The 22419-nt window shown below is 41.2% G+C and overlaps 8 protein-coding genes across 8 annotated transcripts; 4 read left to right on the forward strand and 4 right to left on the reverse strand.

Moving 5' to 3' along the window:
* Positions 1–83: 83 nt before the first annotated feature.
* On the reverse strand, positions 84–2676 carry BCR41DRAFT_138774 (BUD22-domain-containing protein). Its single transcript, XM_022019528.1, has 7 exons — positions 2505–2676; positions 2034–2333; positions 1794–1894; positions 1587–1707; positions 1111–1485; positions 617–954; positions 84–458 (listed from the first exon to the last, which is right to left on the reverse strand). Exons 1-7 carry the CDS (start codon positions 2505–2507, stop codon positions 122–124), a joined length of 1575 nt encoding a protein of 524 aa, XP_021878862.1. The 5' UTR covers positions 2508–2676; the 3' UTR covers positions 84–121.
* Positions 2677–2689: 13 nt separating this feature from the next.
* Positions 2690–3960, reverse strand: BCR41DRAFT_358667 (casein kinase substrate phospho protein PP28-domain-containing protein). The gene is made up of 5 exons (XM_022025084.1): positions 3819–3960; positions 3503–3607; positions 3287–3408; positions 2949–3100; positions 2690–2816 (listed from the first exon to the last, which is right to left on the reverse strand). Exons 1-5 carry the CDS (start codon positions 3900–3902, stop codon positions 2770–2772), a joined length of 510 nt encoding a protein of 169 aa, XP_021878863.1. The 5' UTR covers positions 3903–3960; the 3' UTR covers positions 2690–2769.
* A 175-nt stretch (positions 3961–4135) lies between these two features.
* On the reverse strand, positions 4136–6502 carry BCR41DRAFT_309385 (Sec1-like protein; the record flags this gene model as incomplete). The annotated part of the gene is made up of 6 exons (XM_022020952.1): positions 4136–4534; positions 4657–5119; positions 5220–5413; positions 5515–6063; positions 6171–6251; positions 6386–6502. 6 exons carry the CDS (start codon positions 6500–6502, stop codon positions 4136–4138), a joined length of 1803 nt encoding a protein of 600 aa, XP_021878864.1.
* A 1337-nt stretch (positions 6503–7839) lies between these two features.
* BCR41DRAFT_339430 (MFS Git1p-like glycerophosphoinositol permease) lies at positions 7840–9743 on the forward strand. The gene is made up of 2 exons (XM_022022160.1): positions 7840–8221; positions 8336–9743. The coding sequence occupies exons 1-2, from the start codon at positions 8086–8088 to the stop codon at positions 9706–9708; spliced, it is 1509 nt and encodes a 502-aa protein (XP_021878865.1). The 5' UTR covers positions 7840–8085; the 3' UTR covers positions 9709–9743.
* Positions 9744–10549: 806 nt separating this feature from the next.
* Positions 10550–11614, forward strand: BCR41DRAFT_372901 (ribosomal protein S2, flavodoxin-like domain-containing protein; the record flags this gene model as incomplete). The annotated part of the gene is made up of 2 exons (XM_022026726.1): positions 10550–10739; positions 10866–11614. The coding sequence occupies 2 exons, from the start codon at positions 10550–10552 to the stop codon at positions 11612–11614; spliced, it is 939 nt and encodes a 312-aa protein (XP_021878866.1).
* A 628-nt stretch (positions 11615–12242) lies between these two features.
* On the forward strand, positions 12243–13316 carry BCR41DRAFT_398852 (hypothetical protein; the record flags this gene model as incomplete). The annotated part of the gene is made up of 4 exons (XM_022029001.1): positions 12243–12257; positions 12419–12652; positions 12762–12876; positions 12997–13316. 4 exons carry the CDS (start codon positions 12243–12245, stop codon positions 13314–13316), a joined length of 684 nt encoding a protein of 227 aa, XP_021878867.1.
* Positions 13317–14957: 1641 nt separating this feature from the next.
* Positions 14958–16806, forward strand: BCR41DRAFT_358672 (Bestrophin, RFP-TM, chloride channel-domain-containing protein). The gene is made up of 3 exons (XM_022025085.1): positions 14958–15127; positions 15363–15423; positions 15660–16806. The coding sequence occupies exons 1-3, from the start codon at positions 15005–15007 to the stop codon at positions 16784–16786; spliced, it is 1311 nt and encodes a 436-aa protein (XP_021878868.1). The 5' UTR covers positions 14958–15004; the 3' UTR covers positions 16787–16806.
* A 176-nt stretch (positions 16807–16982) lies between these two features.
* On the reverse strand, positions 16983–19534 carry BCR41DRAFT_325647 (Fungalysin metallopeptidase-domain-containing protein). Its single transcript, XM_022021592.1, has 2 exons — positions 18923–19534; positions 16983–18753 (listed from the first exon to the last, which is right to left on the reverse strand). The coding sequence occupies exons 1-2, from the start codon at positions 19478–19480 to the stop codon at positions 17209–17211; spliced, it is 2103 nt and encodes a 700-aa protein (XP_021878869.1). The 5' UTR covers positions 19481–19534; the 3' UTR covers positions 16983–17208.
* Between the last annotated feature and the right edge of the window lie 2885 nt (positions 19535–22419).

Genomic DNA, 22419 nt, shown 5'->3' on the forward strand with positions numbered 1-22419 from the left:
AAAGAAAATTTTGCCCAAAGAGGTAAAGAGTTTTTCGATCATACCACTTGATTCGACATGTACTAGGTCAACTCAACCTGACGGGTCAAATGAGTGTGTATCACTTTGCTTTATTACTGGTCTAATCACTATCATCAAAAACAATCTTGTTGCTCTTGGACCCGGATAAAGCTGCCGCCATCGCTGCCTTCTCAGTTTGCTTGGCAATCCATGAAGGATGCAGTGTAGGGTCATTAAGATCTGGTCCCGAGGGAGTCTGTGTTATTGGCTTGGCTACCGAACCATCACCAATCGCACGTCGATTCGCTAGTTTCTTTGCGTTAGCAGACGATGCATCCTTGGCCTTGAATTGTTCCTTCTTTGCCTTGCGTGCGGCCTTTCGTTCTTCTCGCAAACGAGCTTCTTCTTCTGCTTTCTTGACATGGTTGGCTTCTTTACCATACTTACGTTCCGCTTTACTAATATTCAAGTGAAAAGTGAAGCAAATGACGAATAGAATGAGTCATCAGAAAAAGAATACTACCCCTTTCCTCTGCCCTCAAAAAAAAAAAAAAAAAAAAAAAAAAAAGAGGACAAGAGAGCATATACAAATGAATATAATACAAGAAGTGCTTACAGTCGACGTGCTCGCTGACCGGGTCGATTCTTTTTGGTCTTGCCATAAATTTCATCAAATTTGTCATCGACCCAGTCGTTTTTATCCTTTTTGTCTTTTTTCTTCTTCTTCGAGTCACCGGCATTCAAAGAGCCGATAAACATGGATGTTGCCGTAGTAGCTTTTCCGTTCATAGGTAACGGCAGACCATCCGAGTCGTATCCGTCATTATGTTCACCGTCACTGATATGTGACATGTCAACAGATTCATTATCACTTTCGTCTCCATCTTCGTCACTGTCATTGCTCTTGTGTCTATATTCCTTGATGTCTTTACTTGTCCTCGCTTTCTTGCTCTTCTGTAGTTTTTTTTTTTTTTTTTTTTAAAAAAAAAAAAAAAAAAAAAAAAACGAGATATTTTAGATGCAATCCTTTTTATAAAGCAACTCAGATGATGGTAATATCGACAAAAGGACAGTGTTCTGGATTTGACTCCGACGTATCAAACGTATTACCTCAGCCTCAGTATTATCAGTATTGCCATCGATACCCATTTTCCGTTTCTTTGCCAGTTCATTATGATCCACTCTCTTTCCAGTGGCAATATGCTCGAGTTCGTCCCACAATTTTGTCATGTGCTCTTTTACAGTTTTTGTATTTGTCAGACGTGCCTCAATGATCTGAACAAGTGATTCCTTCATAGTTGAATTATTGTTTTCTAAAGAGTCAGTTTTGGGTTTCTCGCTCTGCTGATTCTTTTCAACCTTGGAGCTGATATTGGCGTCTTCAATTTCGATGTAGGGCTTCATCAGTGCATGTGACCCAAGTATTGGGTGTTTCTTTAACTTGGCAACAAATGCATGCTCTGATAATGAGTCCATATTCATGTTCTATAATATAACAATATGTTTTCAGTCTGTTTTTGCTCTTGGAGCTGCATACTTATCAATCTCTGTAATAAAAAAAAAACATCCTGGCTCATGTAACAAACCTTGACCAATTCGAGTTCCTGTTCAAACTTTGGAATATCATCCTTTGTTAACTCTTTCTTTTTACTTTGCTTGGTCTCTTCTGGCGATTCCTCCTTGTGGCCATTCGATTCACTCTTGCTCCTTCATTTAGTTGAATAGAAAGTGTTTAAATAGATGATTCATATGTAATTAACAGGAGAGAGGGAAAAAAAAAAAAGTAAACATACTCTATTGCTTTCCTGGCCTCCTTCAACCGCTTATGAAGTCTCTGAATCTCAAATGATTTTGCTTTGACGAATGCTCTCCTGATCTCTTTTTTTGCTTGATACTGTTATGTTATCCATAATTACCATAGAACGAAGATGTTCGTGATATGATTCATTCGTTAGATGGAACTCTCACTTGAAATAAAAACAAGACAAATAGAAAGAAAAAAAAAAAAAAAAAAGTAAAATCATTCCACATACAATCTTTTGACTAATTTTGACCTCTTTCAATTTGAGTAATTTCTCTGCAATTGCTTTTGCCTCCTCAGATCCTTCCTCGGGCGTCGTTGCTGTTGTTGTTCCTGTCCCTGTCCCTGTACCTGATCCAGATCCTGTTCTTGCTGTTGTTGAAGTCGATGCATTCTCTTTTTTTCGTTCAGCTTCAATGGCCTTCTGTGCTCTTCTTAACGTTGTTTCTCCAATCTGAGCTTGGAGTTTACTAATTTCCCAATTGAGATTCTCCTTCTTCTTACCACTCTTGTGGTCTGCCTTAATATTTGTCTATTTGAATATGAATTTATTTAGAGAATATCTTGTCCATGTCAGAACTTTCAACAGTTTTTTTTTTTTTTATTTTTTTATTTTTCTAAAGTCATTGAAGCTTCTTTTTTTTCTTTTCTTTTTTTTTTTTGCTTCAAGTCTTTCCACCACTACCATCCTTGACTGTCTTACCATGGTAATTTTTTTATTCTTTCCAATTAGTACAATAAAGCATGCAAGCGCCAATGCAAAATTGACTTTAGGAATTGTACATGTTTTAAAAAAAAGAAAAAACAAACAAACAAACAAAAAGATGCGTGACTGGGTTATTCCTCTGAATTATGGTATTCTTTCAAATCAGTCTTTCTGTAAAATATGGTGTCAAGAATAAAAGTCTTTATGCTGATAAAGATACACTAATCTATCCAATCTACACCTGAAAAACCGTACAAATAGTCTATTTCTTACGACCCGCAGCCTTGGCTGCAGCGGCCTCCTCTCTTGCTAATAACATTTTTTTTTAAAAAAAAAAAAGCATATCAGTGTCATATTCACTTGGTAGGACAAGAACATGCATAAGTTGAACAATAAATAACAAAACGAATCATAATAAAAAACCGCAGTAATTTTTTTTACCTTTTGCCTCGGCAAGACGCTGTGCGGCTGCCTCCTCACGCTTCTGACGAATAACTGCCAAACGAGCCATGTCGGCCTTGGCCTGGTCCGTCTTACCCTCCTGATGTAATTTCCAGTATCTCTGTTCAGCAGCCTCCTTTGCTGCAGCCTCCCTATTTCATAAAAAAAAAAAAAAAAACCACAGTACAATGATTTATGAGTCAGATAGGAGAAAGTGGATAGATCAGCCCTAGCCCAGCCCAAGTTTAAACTAAAAAAAAAAAAAGAAACAAACACCTCTAGATAGAGGATTCAAAACGACAAGAGAAAAGAAAAAGGCTATGGTGTTAACCATTTACCTCTCCTTGCGAGACATTTCAACAGGCGTAGCAAGGTCCGATGCCTTCATGACTCTGTTTCCAGCGGAGCGGTTAGGATTTGCAACGTCGATGACTGGAGCAGCGCTCTTCTTAGCAGGTTTCTATGAGTTAACATGTCAAGCCTCCTTTCATTAGTGGACCGATAGTCTTAGAGTAACACCATAACATAGGATAAGATACAAACCTGGGACTTACAGCGGCAACCTCCTCCTCTCCAGATTCCGACTCGGACTCAGACTCGGATTCGGTGGTGGCCTCCGATTCAGAAGTGTCCTCTTCGGATTCCTCTTTGTCACGATACTAAAGAGTTCATTTGCATATTAAAAGGGTAAGACAGGGAAGGGAGTGAGTAAAAACTTATTTGGCCAAACGTTGCCCATTGGGGATTTGTAGCAAGCGAAGGGGTTTGTTCGTGGTTGATTCAAAAAGAGGATCTCTTGTTGACAAGAATGAAGTGGGATGCAGAAGAAGAGGAAGAAGAAGAGGAAGAAAAAAAAAGAAGAGTTCTTACAGAGTTTGTATGAACAGCTTCAATGCGACGACTGAAGGTCCTGCCGCCTCCACGCTGAGGCTTCTTGAACTTTCCTCCGGCCATGGTGATTGGGATGAGAATGGGTTGTGGATGGTAGGATGTAAAGAGATGGCTCTGCACTTTGACAAAGAAAATTTTATCTTTTTTTTTTTTTTTTTTTTTTTTTTTTGCTTGTCTACTGCGTATCTGCTGCGTACAAAAATCCGCAATTTCTGTTGTTTGGTCATTCCTCCTTTTTTTGTCTTAGTTACTTAGTCTTATGTAGCAATTTTTTTTAAAACAAGCCGTGTCTTTTATTATTGCTCCTTGCCAAGGACAGCCAGTTGCTGCAGGAACTCCTTGGGACTCAGTACTTCTGTGGATCCATACGTGATCTTTTTCTTGATTGTCTGGCGTTGTGCGTATTCGTTCAGATTCTGATACTCTACATAGTTACCACCACCCACCACAAACACAATCGCTTCTTGGAACGGCGTCTTCGTACGCGGCATCTTGGCATTGGATGCTCGACTGACTTTAGGATCAAAGTAAAGAAAATCCTCATTCGTTTCATTAGTACCCCCACCAGGCTCCATAATTGACTCGACAATTCGAGTCATTGGTAGATCCTTCTTGGCCGGAAGGAAATTTTTCACACCTGCCAAAAGGTTTTCAAATCCACCACCCAACCCACCGGAACCGAGATGGTCAGAAAGCTATTTGGACAAGAAAATAAAAAATTGAAAAGAAAGAAACATCTAATAAGTTAACGGCCTTCTTCTTCAACAGCCATTAATTTTGATACATTATGGAGAAAAAAAAAAAAAAAAAAAGGTACCTTGTTACCAATAGTACCAAGACGATTCAAAAGGTAATCAGGGCGACCAAAACTCTGAGGCTGCTGCTGTGTCATGTTCGTCATACGGATGTACGCACGAATTCCTTTGATATATCTCAACGGTGCAAGGTCACATCCAGCTTTCACCAATGCATCCTCATATTCTTGCATAACGTCATTAGGAATGTCCTCCTGAACCGAAAGATAGTAAATTAAGAAAAGACGCATCTTATCTTCAGCAACTTTTTTTTCTGGATCATTAATGGCCTCGAGAATGCTCGCTTTTGTCTGCTTGGTGATTGAGTCTTCCATTTGGAACAGAGTGTCCAGTTGTCGTTCTTTGATCCCCTGCAACAATCCAGTCGCAATATTCATGTGCATATCCAATGTTGCTTTTCTAGCTGTGAGTTCCGGAAGGGCTGTGATGGCAGTCTTCAAGTGCTTTGCGCCTGATGAGAAGTCTCTATAGTTGTAAAAAAAAAAAAAAAAAAGATGAATGAGTAAACCGCCAATTCAATTGAGACTTGTAGCCGCTCTCTGATCAAATCCATATTGTAACTTACAGTTGATTGACATCGTCCAAATTGTTGACACCAGTCATTTGTGATATCACTGCAGCATCTTTCTTGTATTTTGTCAACTCACTGTCGATTTCCTCAGCGACCTGGGGGAAAGGTGCTGACGCATTCTTATTCCAGAAGAAATCCTTAGCATCAATATCATACTTCTTCTTGACTACACGACCATTCTCCTCCGTCTATTACCAAAGCAACCAGATAAATGCATGTTATCTTAATGTTATAGGCAAAGCGTACTTTCTGAGAGCTCGTTTCCAGTCAAATGAACGACAGACCGTACCTGGACTACGATTTCATTCAGCTTCATGTCCATGACCTCATGCACTAGTGCCTGGTAAGTCCACGAGTGACTGAGGATAGGAACTAGGTCCATATTACGATCTAAAATAACAAGTACGGGGCGTTGGAAATTCATAGTGTTGGAGTCCGAGAACAAATTGTTCCTGCTATTCATGACATGATCTCTCAAACGACTGTCGAGCTTCTTGGCCAACATCTCTGCTGCACCGCGCCTGGGGCAGCGAATGATGGGGATAACGCCCATGGTAGCTAGAACAGAGAATAGAGCGCTGGCTGCCTTATCAATTGAGGCCTCGATTGCTGTCTCAGGCGCTGTTGGGTCATTTAAGGCCAAGTAAGATTGTCGGTCATTGAGTGAGAACATGTTGGGTTCTGTGCAAATGAAGTTCAAATGCTGATCGTAGACTTGTTGGATCAATGATGAGTTCCCACTAGGGATTGTTGAAGCAGCAAACTCCTCCATAAGTGGTCGTGGTATTACTGTAGAGAAGTTGATGTAGTAAGAGTCGTAAAGATGGTTCGAGAGATCCTGATATCATGTTGGAAATATAAATTGTATCAGCAGAACTTTTTTTTAAAAAAAAATGAATCCTTTAAATGAGCTGATCCTGAAATCATGGACAGATAGGAACTAACCTCGCTAATCTTGCGTATATTTTCAGAGGTTGGCTCCACGAAATAGACAGCAGGGACATCAGGAATAGGCTGCCGCTCGTTCTTCAATAGCCTGTGTTGTAAAAGAAACCCATCATTAGCGATAGTTATCGATGCGGAGCAAATACAGAGACAGTGCATAGATCAATTTTCTCGCTTCCAGCAAAAAAAAAAAAAAAAAAAAAAAAAAAAAAGACTTGCATATGAACAGTGACACCGTTCTCACGAAGGTCATTAACACGAAGAACCGAGGAGATGACGTCGCGACCAAAGGCGTCAAAAATTAAAACCTTCCACTCTACATCAGATGCCATAGGGATGACCTGATCTGCCTGAGATGTTGTGTCAGGCTTTTGGTTGAGGTTCAACATGGTCGCGATGGCCGCTATATAACAGTTGCATCATTTGAATGAGGGGTGGATAGATGATGAATAACGAGTGCTTTATTTGGCTCAGGTACAGCATAAACTAGCCTTAATTGAAATGTCCTGCAGATGTCTTATTGAAGTTGGTCATTTACCGATTTGTTGCTCGCGCAATGTTGGATCCTTAGGTGCTTGTGCCATAGTCGTTGTTTAATGGGAATGTTGCAAGAGAGAGTTCAGTCAACATGAAGCCCGTTTGAGAAGCATCAACTATAGGCTGCCACGTTACCTGCCAGGGGATGGTGTTGTGACTGTAAAATTTCAATAAGCGTTACTTTAGGCCATTAGTCGACATGGCTTGAGAACAGAAGTTGGAAGCAAAGAACTCTGTCCGTGACAAAGTGATTGTTTCAATGAAGCAGCTACTTTGAGTATTTCTTAAGTTGTGAGAATAATATAACATTTATACATATATATATATTATATATTACATATTCTTGCACTGACTTCGAACCCATAGCCAATGCAATAATAGGCAGCGTGTGAAAGATAGACTTTATTACACACATTCCTGAATGGAGAGCATATGCCACCAGGTAATGCACCGGCAGAAAGGGAGATGAACTAAAATTTGACTTTAAAAGCAACTGGCCAAAGCATCAAATATATAATTTTCTAAACACATGGAAATAAAAAAAAATATTCCCATAATATCCATTTGTAAAGGTACACAATGCGATTTCTTTTACCTTGGAGCCAACAATAAAAAGCTGATCGGAGTTGACGGCTTTCTTATTAGAGCATCAAAACGTAATGCAAGAATTTTTTTCTATGAGATGCTTAATAAAGAATCCATTCGCCCAATTGCCTAAATAGCTCATCCAACAATTCTTGTTCCAGGGAGATGTCTGGAGCGATCCTGCTATCTAATTGGATAAAGCGTATTGAAGCATAGACTCAGTTCACCACCGTGTAATTTGCGTTGGAAGACCTCAGCAGATCAATTGCCCTGGCTCTACCATTGACAAGAGATGAACCAAGCTGAGTCTCGACAGGCTGAGCTAGGAAATTTTTTATGTCTTATAACCTCATGGATGACCGGACTGGAGGTGTTAATTTCTGCAACCTTTGTAGCCTCTGTTATTGGAGAGCGTAAGAGAATTTTGAGACCCAGATAGTCACGCATGTATATAGTACATTTACGTTAAATAGCCTAGCGTCAAACAAAATGGCTCTTTTTTTTTCTCTTCAGATGTCAAAGGTCAGGGTGTTGTCCCAGGAGGAACCAGACAACGTACATGTATACAGTTTGATATTCCGTTTGTAGTGCATCTGGGATATCCTTTCACCTCTTACTTCAGCCACTATAAAAACGGAACATCATTTCAAACACCTCCAAGTTTTACTTCCACTCCCTCTTCTCCTCATCCCACGATCAGTTCGCAGCATTTCCCTCTTTCTCCCACACACATATATATCATCTTCTTTATCCATATACACTTCGCCACCTGGAATAATATTCAATCACTGGTATGGATAAATTTGAATATCAGGACCCTACACTGACTACTGTCGTTCCGCAGAAACCTATTGACCAAGTTAACCAAGATGAGGTAGCGAAAAAGGAGAGATCAAGGCTCTCTTCCATATTCACTGTCATCTTCTCAGGTAAAAAAAAAAAGAAAAAAAAAAGAAAAAAAAAGGGGGGGCTTAAACACTCGCTACTCCAAGTGTAAAAGTATCATTCTGATCATTTTAATAAATGCATTCTTCTCCCTACAGGTTTCGCGCTGCTATCGGATGGTTATCAAGTTGGTGTTCTATCTCTTGTCAACGTCTGCTTCACAAAGATCTATGGGGACGAGTTTACTTCCGCCATATCAACACGCATTGGAAACTCGCTCTTTATAGGCTGTATTATTGGACAGATTGGATTTGGATATATTTGCGATCGAGTCGGCCGCAAGGTCGGTTTGCTGCTCACAACATTCCTCGTCATTTTAGGAGCTGCTCTCTGTGCTGGTGCTTACGGTGCTGGAGGCTCTGTTGAGGGCCTCTTCTGGGCCCTGACGGTTTATCGTGGCATTCTTGGAGTCGGTGTCGGAGGGGAGTATCCATGCTCGTCAGCCTCTGCCTCTGAAGCTGCAGATGAAGTCTTGCCTGGTAGACGCGGTATGCTTTTCGTATTTGTCACCAACTTTGTCATTGACTGTGGATTTGTCCTCTCGGCTTTATTTCCATTGATCCTTGGTGCGGCTGGGTGCAGCTATCCAGTTATTTGGAGGGCTTCGTTTGCCTTTGGTGTGCTCCCCCCTCTCTCGGTCATGTACTTCCGCTTCAAGATGGATAACTCGCAGATCTTCCAAAAAAATTCGATGAAGAAGAACGTTCCCTATCTTTTGATTTTCCGTCGCTACTGGAAATATCTTCTAGGAACCGGTGGCTCCTGGTTCTTCTATAACTTTATCTCGTACCCATTTGGCATCTTTGCTGGCACGATCCTCGACAATGCCATTGGCGCCGATGCCACCTTCGTCCAAACGGCCGAATGGATGCTGCTCCTCAATTGCTTCTATCTCCCAGGATCCATTTCCGGTGCCTTGGCCTCAGATAAGATTGGCCGTAAGAGAACTATGGCTCTTGGTTTCTTCTGCCAAGGCGTCCTTGGCATCATCATGGGTGTCTTTTACACGAAATTACTCAACGTTTTCCCTTTGTTTGTCGTCCTCTATGGTATCTTTATGATGATGGGAGAGTTCGGTCCTGGAGACATGCTTGGACTTGTTTCTGCAGAAATTTATCCCACAGCTGTCCGCGGGACTGCTTATGGTTGGTCTGCTGCCTTCGGGAAGTTTGGTGCATTTGTTGGTACCTCTATCTTCAAGCCCCTCATTTCTAGTTTTGGCCATGGTGACGAGATCTTGGGTCAAAGCCGTGTCTTTATCTTTGCCTCATGCCTCGCCCTCTTAGGCTCTGTCTTCACCTATATCCTTATTCCTGACTATTCAAAGAAGGCTTTGGGTGAGGAAGATGAGGACTTTAGGCAGTATCTGGCTTCCCATAACTATGACCTCTCCAACTTTGGTGAGAATGGCTTTCAGGAAATGCGGTCCGCCGCTTTGGATTCAGACGAAAAATCTCGTATCAATACATAGAATAATATTGTTCATTAAACATGTATATACAAATCACACAATGAAGTTTTCTCACGTGCCCAAGGTTAACAAATAGGAAAAATGAAAAGCCACCACTGCTTTTTTGTTTTGTTTTTGATCCGCTCAGACACACACCTTCGGAGTGCAAGAATAAGGCAGAAGCGAGTGTCAACAACGTTATTGTTCATTGACTCTCTCTTTGTTCTCTGTCCCTTAGTCCCTTTGCTCCACTCTGGTTATCTCTCATTATCAATTGAAGAGAGAACAAATACTGATCCATTCAACCAGTCTCGACACACATACTTTTTTATTCATAATGACATACTTCCTCCGCAACTCATTACGAGCTGCCCATCAGGCCCTGGTCAATAATACTCCACGAGGTAATCAGGAAACCGAGATGGAAACATGGGAAACAACAAAATAGCATACTATGGAATTATATGGTTTTAAAAACCATTGAAGAAAGCTCTGCTTTCGGAGACAAGTGATAACGAGCACCAAAGGTTTTATTTAGTCTCACCTAACCGCAAAAAAAAAAAAAAAAAAAAAAAAAGTGAATACTCTTTTCCATCTTTTAAGAATTTATACCATTACTTCAGTTTGCACATAGCGTGCTTTGCTCTCTATTTTTTATGTCTTCATTAAGCTTTATTTTATTACGCTCTGGATAGTTGTTCGACGTGCTATGACCCAGCAATATACCGCTCCTACCTGGGCACGCGCATCACAAATCAGCATGTACTCCACTGGCAAAGGATCGGGATCAGGAGCAGGAGCAGGAGCAGGATCAGGATCTGAATCTGAATCAAATGTTGACGATAATGATATTCTGGACGCTATGTTGGCCGACATTGCCTCGGATTTTAAAGTAGCAACACCTGGTACCCCTACCTCAGCATCTTTAGAAACTTCATCAACAGATGCGGAATCCTCTACATCCGCATCGTCAACCGAAGATATGAATGCTGATCCTGAGCCTACATTTGTTCCGACGCCTGTCGATATTGAGAAAAGGCTCAAGGCGCTTAGTAAGTTATACCTACTCGGTCTAAGTTAAAAACTGCCATGCTTTTATTTGGCCTTTGATGGGTTTCCATTTGGCAGTCATCTAACATGAGGAAAAAAAAAAAAAAAAAAAAAAACTCGGTGTATAGTGCCGGAATTCCTATCATATGGAGGCCAATTGGCACCTAGATCCAAATCAACACTCAGCAACAATCCCACATCCAACTCTTTGACAATTGCTCAGCTTTTAGCAGCAGGATTGCATCTTGGTCATAGTACTTCTCTTTGGAACGTGGCGTCAATGCCTTTTGTCTTTGGCGTTCGTGAAGGCATTAGCATCATTAACTTGGAACATACCTTAACACATCTTCGTCGTGCATGTACTGTCACAAAGGCTGTAGCTCGTCAAGGAGGCATCATTTTATTCATTGGTACGCGTGATGGAGTGAATAATGTGACGATTGATGCTGCAAAATCTTGCAATGCCTACTATGTCGCCTCCAAATGGTGTCCTGGCACTATTACGAATGCTCAGGAGATTGTTGGACCCCACACGCCTCGTTTGCCTAACGCTCGCCCAGGTGAACTGGCCAAGCCCTTCCGTCCCGATTTGGTTATTGTCCTGAACCCGATAGAGAACATGATTGCGATCAAGGAGGCTACTCGATTCCACATTCCTACGATCGCCATCACGGACACAGATGTCGATCCTCGCATTGTCTCTTATCCCATTCCAGCTAATGACGACTCAGTACGCGGCGTGGAGCTTATTGCTAAAGTTCTAGCTGAGGCTGCTAAGGAGGGCAATGAGTTGGCTCTTGAGGCATCCAAGAGGCAGTCAAAGCAGAGGATCGAAGGTCGTATGGATCGTATGAAGGCATGGGGCGCCCGTGCATAATTTTTCTCCTTTCCTTTTTCTATTGTATTAGTTTAAAAAAATTATTATACATGAACTATGTTTCTAAGTGACAATCTTGACATTTCAATAGACATTTTTTTCTTTTTCTTTTCATGTTTTTTATTTTACCATTCCTCATGGATTGCTTGCTTGAGCACAAAAGAAGACGATTTAAAGTGTGGAGAACGAGTGCAGTGGTGCCCTTAAGGCTTTTCTATTCTGTCATATATAGAATAATCATAACAGCATGCAGAAAGCAGCTGTGGTTTGTTATTGGATGTACAAATGATTGGAATAACGGGGATCCGTTTTGCGTGGACCATGTGTCAAATTCATAAGGACGACACTCATGTTCTTTCTATACATCCCTTCCTGGCAACCCTAACAAGGACTCGGACTAAAGTGATGAGCCTGCAGATTCGTGTTAAATAAGATATCTGATCCTAACGGCACCGCTATCTGCTATATATGATATTGATTTATTGCACATTAGGCGTGCTAGTGGGGCCTAATGCATATTAATTGAAGGCGATAGAGCGGACATCCTGACTAGGTTGAGAGTTTGGGAGATATCTTTAATGACGATCAACATGGAAACACCAGGCCTGTGAGTTTTTCCATTTTGACCATGTCCTTACACCTAGTAATAAGCTTGTGTTTTCTTTCTTATTATACTAAGCACCTGCATGCCGATGACCTTATTCTTCATACTCTTAACGAATGAGCACGAAATCCTCACGCACTTTTTTTTTTTAATAATAATATTATTCTTATTCTTATTATTCTTATTTTTTAAAAAAATAGCTGTTTGAGCTCAGGGTCAATCAGATGGTATGTAAATATGTGACGATTATTCAGCAGGCTACCGTAGGGATTCAAGTCTTCTTCGTGATCTTTGCGACGGGAATTGTTGCGTTCACGGTTGGAATGTTACATCTCCTTCATGCCTGTCCTACAAGTGAATGTGGGCGAGTAGAAAGTGAAGGGTCCTTCCCCATTCATTTCTTTGGTGCATTATCAGCGACGCACTTCATGCTGGTAAGCTTTTTTTTATTATTTGACATAATTTTTATTACATCCTTCGTTTTGAGTAATAGTCAATCTCACAAATGTGTTATCCATCCTTACACCCTTTTTCATAATATAGGGCGGTCGATATGATCCTGTTGACTCAAAACTTACTTCTCAAGACTGGGCTTTCCATATTATGATGATGATGTTCTTTTTCTTCACAGTCATCTTGATGCTGAATGTGCTTATTGGTACGCAACCCTTAGCACGTTTTTTTTTTTTTTTTTTTTTTTTTTTTCTTTTATTTCTTTGACACCATATTTTTTTGGCCATTGGGGACTTATTCTTTTATTTTTAATTTTTCCTTGCAGCACTTATCAATGTGGCATTTGCAAAGAGTGATGATGGATGGAGAATGACATGGATTGAATCGCGTCTGCGATTCATCGAGGCAGCCGAAAATATGTCATATTATATCCCTGGCTACCGTGAGACGTACGATTGTTTCCCTGAGGAGATATATTTTGCGGCGACTACGCAACAGAAAAAAGCCTATCAAGGAAAGTTGGATGCTGATGCCAATAAGGATGTGGGGAAACATATCGCTATTGTGGATGCACGAGTGGAGCAGCTACAGAGGCGGCTACGGGAGCAACTGCGGGTGCAAGTGCAATTGCAAAATCAGCTATAGGAGTATCAGGAGAAGCAATTGCAGAACCAGCTACAGGAGCAACAGGCAGAACAAAAAATCCGCATGCAGAAACTCAAGGAACTATTGCTCCAGAGCACTAGATAGCAATGGCACTAACTGGTCCATCTTAAAGCATTAAAAATGAACTGTACTTCCATGGCCTATACCTGCCAAATAAATAAATAAATAAATATGTATATAACAAGAAATAAATAAGTAATGCTATACCCTGATTTAAACACGCGTATTTTACGCGCTTCTGTGTTTCAGTGAGAGAGGACAGGGAGGTGTAAGCGAAATAAAAGTTCCACTTCATTTTCTCAGCGTGCTGTCACCAACGTGCTTCACGGTAGTAAAGCGCCGTGTAATAGATAGTTTGAAATAACATCGAGAGGCGACCAGGGGAGAGAATGATCTGTTTTGTCAGACCATAGCCTAAAATGATGAGAAGAGGGCGGTGCCCATTTTCTTTTTATATGTGCAAAAAGATTCCGCATGGTTATGATATGAGGGCAAGATATGCGTGTGTGAGCCTTTTCTGTTAATCGTGTTACAGTCTTTGATCGACGTTCTTTTTGTCTGACTATTCTTGGAGACTAACTCAATGATGGAAGGACGCTAGACACCGCCACATTGGTGGTACAATCCCTTAAACTCCTCTATGAGAAAGAAGGTTGTGGAAAAGGGGCTCAGAACTGAAATTTTGTCAATTGCTTTTTTTTCATTTGGCCGAGGAGAAATTTTGCTGTTGCCAAATGAAATGAAAACAATAAAGGAGCCAGGTGTTTAATGAGATTACAAGTGATAGAGCACAGAGATGCGAGTACATTCATTGATGGAAGCAAAGATAAAGGCATGATAAAAAAAATAAAAAAAAAAAAAAAGATTTGGATAATCAATCACCAACTGTTTTGTTTCGCTATAGTAGAGGAAAACAAGGCGATGACTTCTTTTGCTTACAGGTTAGTTCTTTCTGCTGAGTTAATGCATAAAACCACGTCTAAGTCTATACCATCATTGATAAATGAGGAGAACAAACAATTTGTGCGTGGAATTTTTTCTTTGTTCCGTTGTGTTTTTTACTCCTGCTCTCATGAGAATGCATGTCCAAGGTGTGTTGCCTCCGCCTTCCCCTGTTTCTATAATTTTAATTTTCTGCTCCACTGCCAAAGTTTAAGGTCCATTCATTAACAGTTGGTCGCTATTTCTTCTTTCCCCTTTTCTTCTTTCTTTCCTCCTTACTTCTTCATCCTTCATCCTCTCTCTCTTCGTCAATCCAACAACAACCCCTGCGACATTTATTGACCCTTCGCTTGTGCTATCTTTGCGTACAACCACATCCATTGCCCCCAGAGTTGGTACGCACCTTCCTCTCTTCAATTGCAACTGCACTCAGCCCATGCACGCAGACAATTCTTTTCTCTCTCCTTCTTTTGACTAGTGTATTATAATATATATATATATTTTTTTTCCTGCCTACTCATCTCATTCCATCTCATTCCATCTCGTCTTTGTCTTTTCTTCCTCAATCTAACATCTCTTTAAACTTAACAACTTATCATTCTTTTTTCTTTTTTTCCTTTTCTTCTTCTTGCCTCTTGCTAGATCGTTCATATTTTTGAATATAAAGGGCCATCATGCCTCAAAAATACAGTATTAAGGCCTATATACATAGCAAATGGCCATTGATGCTCCGCGTTAAAGGCACAGTCATCCTGAGCATTTGGTGGCAAGTGCTCTTGGTCGGGATCTTCTCAGCTATCGTATTCGTCATCCATGAATTCACTGACTGGAAGATGAACTACTCTTTGGTAAAGAAAAGGAAAAAGAAAAAGAAAAAAAAGGGCTCTTTTTTTCTTTTCTTTTTTGTAGCTCTTCCTTCATTTAGCCCTATTCTCTTTGATTTCTTTTTTTTTTTTTTATTCTTTCCGTTCCGTTTGTCCGTTTGTCCTACGGGAGTGTAGCGCGTTTGTTTTTGTTATCAATGGCTGATTGTTTCACTTTTTTGGTCCCTGGAAAAATGTTTCACCTTTAATACAATTATAGTCTCTCGTCTCCGTCATGGGCATGGTCGTTTCTTTGCTCTTAGTCTTCCGAACCAACACTGGTAAGTTTTTTTTTTTTTTTTTTTTTTTTGCCGTCCCAGATCGTTTGGGAGGAAAAATAGAAAAAGTTTTATTGTTCATGCAACATTCATTTATATAATATTTCCCATTTGCGTTTGCTCTTATTTATCATTGGGCGTAAACAATGGGCTAGTGCTTTTTTTTTCTTTTTATTTAAGGCAATGTTCTCTCGTTTACTCATTTCACATCTTTTGATATTATCTGTATGCAACAATAGCCTATGATCGTTACTGGGAAGGTCGTCGCTTATGGTCTCAAATGACGCTTTGCATCCGCAACTTGACTCGCAGCATTTGGGTTAATGTTGCCGAAAATGAGACGCGCGATGTGCTCGAGAAAAAATCAGCCATTAATCTGTTGGTGGCCTTTGCATTTGCGACCAAGCACTACTTGCGTGAGGAATATGGCTACAATTATGATGATATGATTGATCTTTTGACCCACATCCCAAAGTATTCGCTCCCAACCTCGACTCAGGCTATGGACTGGCGTGATGATATCCCCACTGCTTTGAGTTCACTTCAACAACAACGGCCGAATGCAGAAAAACTTGTGAATCGCAAAGCCACCTTCAACGAGGCTCAGGTGCACAAACGCTCTCGCCGTCACCAGGCCAAGATGCAGGCCCTTGCATTCGATTTCTTGACACCCACCAACATCCCTGTTGAACTGTCGTTTTATATTGGAAGCTACATCAAGAGCTGCACCAAAAAGGAGTTGGTGGATTCTGCTACGTTGTCAGTGATGAACAATGCACTGGTCTCGATGATGGATTGCCTGACCAGCTTTGAGCGTATCTTGCGTACTCCCATCCCTTTGGCTTATTCTATCCACTTGCACCACGCCACTTGGATCTATCTCCTCGCTTTACCCTTCCAGCTCGTTGGAAGCTTGGGTGCTCTCATGATCCCCACAGTTATCCTTGCTTCATTCACGCTTTTGGGGATTTTGGGTATTGGTTTTGAGATCGAGAACCCCTTCAACGACGATTATAACGATTTGCCTTTGGATGACTTTTGCAAGGTCATCCAAGCCGAGGTGGATGCCATGATCGCTCACCGTGCTCCCGTCCCTTCAGACTGGATCTTTTCGGATCACAACTACCCTCTGTCCAACTCACGCTTGTCTGCAAAGGAACTACTGGAGTTACCTCTGACTGAAATCCATAAACTCATGGAGTCTGAAGCGGCTCCTGTCCCCAAGGTGAACTATTCACGTCCAGTGGCTGGTAATAATAACGGCCAGGCCCTTGTTCCTGAGGAAGAACCCGCTTCTCCTCCTCCATCTGCTGTCGTTGATATAACTCCGGCTTCCGGAACTGGCCCCGCAACAAAGGCTCAATAACTTTTTTTTTTTAAAAAAAAAAAAAAAAAGAGGGGTTTTCCTTCATAACTTTTGGCCGTGATGGTCATCATATATCATATATTCATATATAGTCAACTATTATATTTATTATATTTATTATATATATTTCATTAAAACAACACATTATCTTAGTATAAATATTCAGATATTCAAATCGAATGGACTCTTGCGATTTGCTAATATTGTAAAATTTTATTTTTAATAAAGCACAAGCCTTTGGCATGTCCATCTTGGAACTAAAGCTACAGCAAACATATAAATATACAAAAAACTAATAAAAAACTAATAAAAAACTACTAAAAAAAACTAAGACAAAAAAAAAAAGACAAAGACAAAAGGAAGGATACTACAAGACCAGGTTATGTGTTGTATAAAAAAAAGAAAGAAGGGTATTGGATGACTTATTCATCGTCTTCTTCGCAAGTGCTTGGGGTGTTAAAGTCTTCAGTACGAATACTTCCGAAGGGAGAGTTAGCGCCAACGACCTTGGCATTGGGACCCAAGCCACGCTTGGCAAAGGCCTTCCAGATATCGCAGCGGTATTTACCCTCGGTCAGGACCTTCTCAGCCTGGATGATGGCATCACGGGCCTGAATAAAGGTTGGAGTGCATGGCTGCAATTTCATGCCATCGACCACCAGCTGGAGAACCAAAGTATTAGCATACTTGGTGATGTCCTTTGTATACCAATCCTCTGTGAAGGGCAGGCGCAAATGCAAGTTCTGGTAGACTTCAAACAACATCTGAGCCCAGACCTCACCCTTAGCATGTACACCCCAGTAGCCGGGACCGTCCATCACCTTAAATGTCTCAGGGTTTGTCTTAAGGGAGGTTGAATAAGGGAAGCGGCGGATGCCCTTGTCACCGGTAGCGTACGAGCCCATGTCGAACTCGGAGTTGTAGTCATGGTGCTTCTTCTGGCGGAACATGGTAGCAAAGAAATCACCCCAACCTTCGCCCATGCCACCGGCCTCGCCCCATCCAAGACATCCAGAGTTGGCAGGACCTCCTGTCAAACGAGTCGAGATACCATGAGCGTACTCATGGATGATGATACCACTCTCAAGATCACCATCACGGGCTACCTCCGTCAAATCCCAGACATACATGCGCATCTTGCCGTGTTGACCATCAGGAGGGGTTGCGAAATTGGCGTTATTATAGCCTGATCCATCCTGAGCATTGGCGATCACAGCATCATTACCTACTCCACCACGATCAAAGTTATTCTCCTGGAAGTTGCCTGCCTTCTCTGTGAAACCATAATGATAAAAGACGTCATGGACCTGGTTATTCCAGTAGAACAGGTTGGTCACAGCTGCGTCAACATAGGTCTTGGGATCTTTCTCCAGATCGATCTTGAAGTCAAAAACTAGTTCGCCATCTTCATCAACCGTGCCCTCGGGCTTGGGGTTGTTTTGCCAGTCATTGCCATTGCGACGGTTCTCGCCCGCGTAGACGTTGTTACCAATAGTGGTGGTAAAGTTCTTGTTCTGGCCCTGGCGGTGCCAGCCAAGAGGAGATGCAAGAGTGTTGTGAGGGTTCTTGACCAACTTGCGGTCACCGTCATTAGGATCGTTCGTGCCCATAGGATAGACATTGTAGGTGGCATCGGCTACCCAGTCAACCATCTGCAAGACCTTGCCAGTCTTGGCACTAACTTGGGAATGGAACCAGTTATCTGTGTCCTTCATCTCCACCTGGAAATCGTAGACAAGCTCGAGCTCTCCATTCTCGGTCTGGAGATAGGCTTGAGCAACAGGAACCTTACCACTGGCAGTCAATGGACAGTTTGTCAGATGGACCTCTACTTCGTCTGATGTGAGTGAGCTAGACACGACAACGTCCATTTCCTCTGGACGAGGGATCTCGACATTAAGGTGGCGTGCAAAGGAAAGAAGGGCGTCCTGAGGTGAGATTACAGCCTCTTCGGACTCGAAGTTACGCTAAAAAAGGTCACGTGTTAAAATATAGACAGGTTAGAAATTAGGCCTAATGTGGTAAGAATCAATCACAATCCTAAAGAAAGCTTGAGAGGGAAAGGGGAAAAGGAGACGTACACACACTCCTCTCTCAGAGATAAAAAAAAAAAAAAAGATAAAGAAATTTCCATACCTCATGAGTACGACGTCCCCATCGACCAAAAGCAATCTGACGACCTTGTTCCTGGAAAGATTGAGTCTCCTTCTTGAACCAATCCTTGATAGAGAGTGGTTTATTATACTGGAGATTTCTGCTGTTACCCTTGTAGAATGAATCTCCATAAGAAATCACATTGCCGTTCTTGTCGACGTTGACGTTGATATCACCATTCACCACCTCTAGGCCGTTAATCACCTGGCGAAGGTAGACATGAGTGACCCCGTTATGGCCAGAAGTATAAGCATTCTTGACAATGTAATCAGAACTGGTCAGTTTCTCCTCCACAAAGTCGAGGGCGACTCTTTCGGGAGTAGCAGCATAGCCAGTGTAGAAAACCTGGTCCTCACCGCCATCACGAATACGACCAAAGAAGCTTGTCCAGGAAGATTCGGATGAGGAAGGGGTCAAGTACTCTTTATGAGAGAGGTCTGGACCGAAAGGTTGGACACGAGCACGATGAGCACCGACGGTGCTTGCAACGGCGAGTACAGCAGCAACAAGGGAGTAGGACTGAGTCTTGGAGATCTTCATGGTTGACTGAAGTACCCTCTTTTATGATTTTTCTTTTTTTTTTGTTCTTGTCTTGAATTAAAAAGAGGAATGTCCAAGGTTTTAGATAGTAATACGAACCCAACGAAAAAAGGAATTTGAATAAGGAGAGTGGAGTGAAATGAGGAAAGTAGAGGTAAATGTGAATGTGAATGAGAAGACAAGGGATGAAGAATGTCGAAGGGGCTGTTCCTTTTTATATGGTAGCAAAGTACATTTGGTTGGATGTTGGGTAAGGTCAAGTGAGCGAGAGGAACAGGGACGGCGACTCCAAGGGGACCCTCCCTACAAATGAAGTGTGCATTATATCACACATATTATAGTTTATTGTAACAAACAAAACATCCTTTACATGCATTTACTGCACAAGTACAGCAGTTTTTATATTCCGTATGTGTTATATATATATATATACATTTATATATAATTTATTTTGAATTTGAATTGAAATAAAAAAAAATGCTCTTACTAAAAAGAGTCATTGTCAGATGCGCTCATTCTATTGTTGCCTGGCGCGATTGGAGGACAAGCCCTGCTGCGGGCCATTTCCGTCCGTGTGACCTGACATCGATGCAGAGACGAATCAAATAGTCTTTACCTTAGTCTTTAGTCTCAAAAAAAAAAAAAAAAAAAAGAGGGGCGATGCGATGGTGGTAGTCCATATCAAAAGTAAAAAAGCCAAGCTTATCAAGGGTAGTCAAGGTTCTTGTTTTATTCAAGTGAATGTGAATGTATTTTTGTACAGTGCATTTTCATGTAAACTGCTTACTGTCTTTTTTTCAGCCCCTGTTCTCCCCTCCGTCCCTACTCTTCTATCCCTCCATACTGTGGACGGTTACTTCAATGGTTTGTTATTTGACCACAGCTAGGACAACATTTAGGCGATATCCACACAGCACAGGACGGTAGGCTGATGTAGGATTAAAATCTCTGTTGCACATTAGGAATTGTCGTCCCTATCTTTGTTGCACTCCTTTATCAAAGCAATCAAACGTGTTTTGAACATTTGGCCACTTGAAGGGAGAGAGAGCACATCATCTGTTGTATACAAAAAAATGAAAAGACGCGATGGTATCCTAAATCGGATGCGATACACGCGCTTACTCCCCAAAGTGCTCTTTTTTTTTTTTTTTTTTGTTCTAATTATTCGAGGTCACGCTGTTCACATTTATTTTTACACTGCAGTTTTGTCCGGACCCAACTCAAAAAATAACAACAATAGTCTGGCTCTATCAATATTTATTCTAGTAAGGCAGAAAATAAGGTAAGAAGAGAGAAGAAAGATCATGAAGATGATCATATGAGCCGTAAAGATGGCTCCAGTGTGACGGGTACCAACCATTCTGTGGAACAAGGGGCTGATTTTTTTTTTTTAGTAAATTTATGTGAATGAATTTATGCAAGCACAGACAATCGACCTGGACAAAATATAGAACACACGATCCTTTGAAGATACATCTGAAGGGATATCTATACCAAGGCACACAAGCATATATTAACACAATAGGAGGGACAGACAACCTGCAGCCACCATTTTCCTTCATTCCCATGTCCTCTAGCTGGATGTCTATACTGATTTGTTACGTCCCTAAAGTCTTTTTTTTTTTTTTTTTTTTTTTTTTCATTCCTGTGGAAATAGAAGGAATGAAGATATCCTAACATCTAATTTATTCTCTCCCTCTCTCCCTATATCCTTCTTTCTCTGAAGAAACACGCTTCTGGGAACAACAGCAATATAGTTCATCATCACCAAGTTAATCCGAGTCGAAACAAGGAAATAGATCATAGGGGACATATTGTTTATATGTTCTGGCGAAGTTTTTAACCAATTCTTCAGCCACAACAATTAATTTGGTCTTTGCTACAGATTCTGTCAGATCAAGATCATCTTTCCCATGTGGTTGGCTCGATATCATCTAGCGCACTATTTATATTTTGTTAATAGCATCATCGCCATCCCTGCCAACAACAAGAATAGCAGCAGCGGTAGCAGCAACAGGATTTGAATATTCATTTCGGCACAACTATCCTTTAGATCCCTGGATATGCTGATCGATCTATAACCTTAAACAACACATCTATGCCTTCAATACTCGCGAGGTAATGATGACTTAACCGATTATGAGATGGTCGTACCTTTCTGGTCCATGATAGATTTATGAATAAAAGTGACTTTATCGGATCAGTGAGTAAAGTTTTTCAACATACGATCTCCAATCGGTGCTTACAGCGACGACTTGGATCTGAAAGAAGACAAAAAGACCGGCCGGACAGAGCAATATTAGCCCAACCATCGCGACAATCATCGTCATCATCATCATCATCATTGTTAACAGCCTCACTGCCAATGACATAATCACCAGAGGACGGAGAGAAGGAAGCTGGTGCCCCTGAAAGGACTGTTAATTCAGAGCGTCATCATCGTCAGGACATTTTTTTTTTTTTTTTTTTTTTTTTTTTTAATTACACGATCCGCAACGCATTTATTGGTTCAAGACCGCCACTTCCAGCGCCAATTTTGCCTCCTCAGCTTTCTGCCTTCACCATCACCACTATCGCCATTAGTTACAGCACTCATACTATTACCACTGTCTTCGTTATGTTATCATCAAGAACAATTTGAGGAGTCTCTGGGTCGATCCATTCACAAGTATGTGATATCTCATGGTGACAGTAAAGATTTTGATAACGCTGTCTACTGCTGTGTCACACAGCAATATTCATTTTTACGGAGCCAAGCACAGACTACGTTGAGGCGATGCTAAGATCAGATCTCGTTTCATAAATACGATGAGGCTTGCTTCAATCCCTATTCACGAGATAAGGCTACTTTTTACGCCTTTATTTAGTTTGAGGTGACATTTTGTTTTCTTTGACAGTGCTTTAGAAAGGATCTCAGACTCTAATAGCTCAACATGTCC

Source organism: Lobosporangium transversale (genome assembly GCF_002105155.1).
Source record: "Lobosporangium transversale strain NRRL 3116 chromosome Unknown BCR41scaffold_34, whole genome shotgun sequence".
Lineage (NCBI taxonomy): Eukaryota > Fungi > Mortierellomycota > Mortierellomycetes > Mortierellales > Mortierellaceae > Lobosporangium > Lobosporangium transversale.

Excerpts from the sequence above, each read along its gene's own strand:
- BCR41DRAFT_358672 (XM_022025085.1), top strand. The coding sequence starts at position 15,005 with ATGCTCCGCGTTAAAGGCACAGTCATCCTGAGCATTTGGTGGCAAGTG. Across the intron at positions 15,128-15,362 it reads GGAAGATGAACTACTCTTTG|TCTCTCGTCTCCGTCATGGG; the intron begins GTAAAGAAAAGG and ends ATACAATTATAG. Across the intron at positions 15,424-15,659 it reads AGTCTTCCGAACCAACACTG|CCTATGATCGTTACTGGGAA; the intron begins GTAAGTTTTTTT and ends ATGCAACAATAG.
- BCR41DRAFT_325647 (XM_022021592.1), bottom strand. The coding sequence starts at position 19,480 with ATGAAGATCTCCAAGACTCAGTCCTACTCCCTTGTTGCTGCTGTACTC. Across the intron at positions 18,754-18,922 it reads GGGGACGTCGTACTCATGAG|CGTAACTTCGAGTCCGAAGA; the intron begins GTATGGAAATTT and ends GACCTTTTTTAG.
- BCR41DRAFT_358667 (XM_022025084.1), bottom strand. The coding sequence starts at position 3,902 with ATGGCCGGAGGAAAGTTCAAGAAGCCTCAGCGTGGAGGCGGCAGGACC. Across the intron at positions 3,101-3,286 it reads GAAATGTCTCGCAAGGAGAG|GGAGGCTGCAGCAAAGGAGG; the intron begins GTAAATGGTTAA and ends TTTATGAAATAG. Across the intron at positions 2,817-2,948 it reads GCGTCTTGCCGAGGCAAAAG|CAAGAGAGGAGGCCGCTGCA; the intron begins GTAAAAAAAATT and ends AAATGTTATTAG.
- BCR41DRAFT_138774 (XM_022019528.1), bottom strand. Across the intron at positions 1,895-2,033 it reads TCAAAATTAGTCAAAAGATT|TATCAAGCAAAAAAAGAGAT; the intron begins GTATGTGGAATG and ends ATAACATAACAG. Across the intron at positions 1,708-1,793 it reads GAGGCCAGGAAAGCAATAGA|GAGCAAGAGTGAATCGAATG; the intron begins GTATGTTTACTT and ends AACTAAATGAAG.
- BCR41DRAFT_339430 (XM_022022160.1), top strand. The coding sequence starts at position 8,086 with ATGGATAAATTTGAATATCAGGACCCTACACTGACTACTGTCGTTCCG. Across the intron at positions 8,222-8,335 it reads ATTCACTGTCATCTTCTCAG|GTTTCGCGCTGCTATCGGAT; the intron begins GTAAAAAAAAAA and ends TTCTCCCTACAG.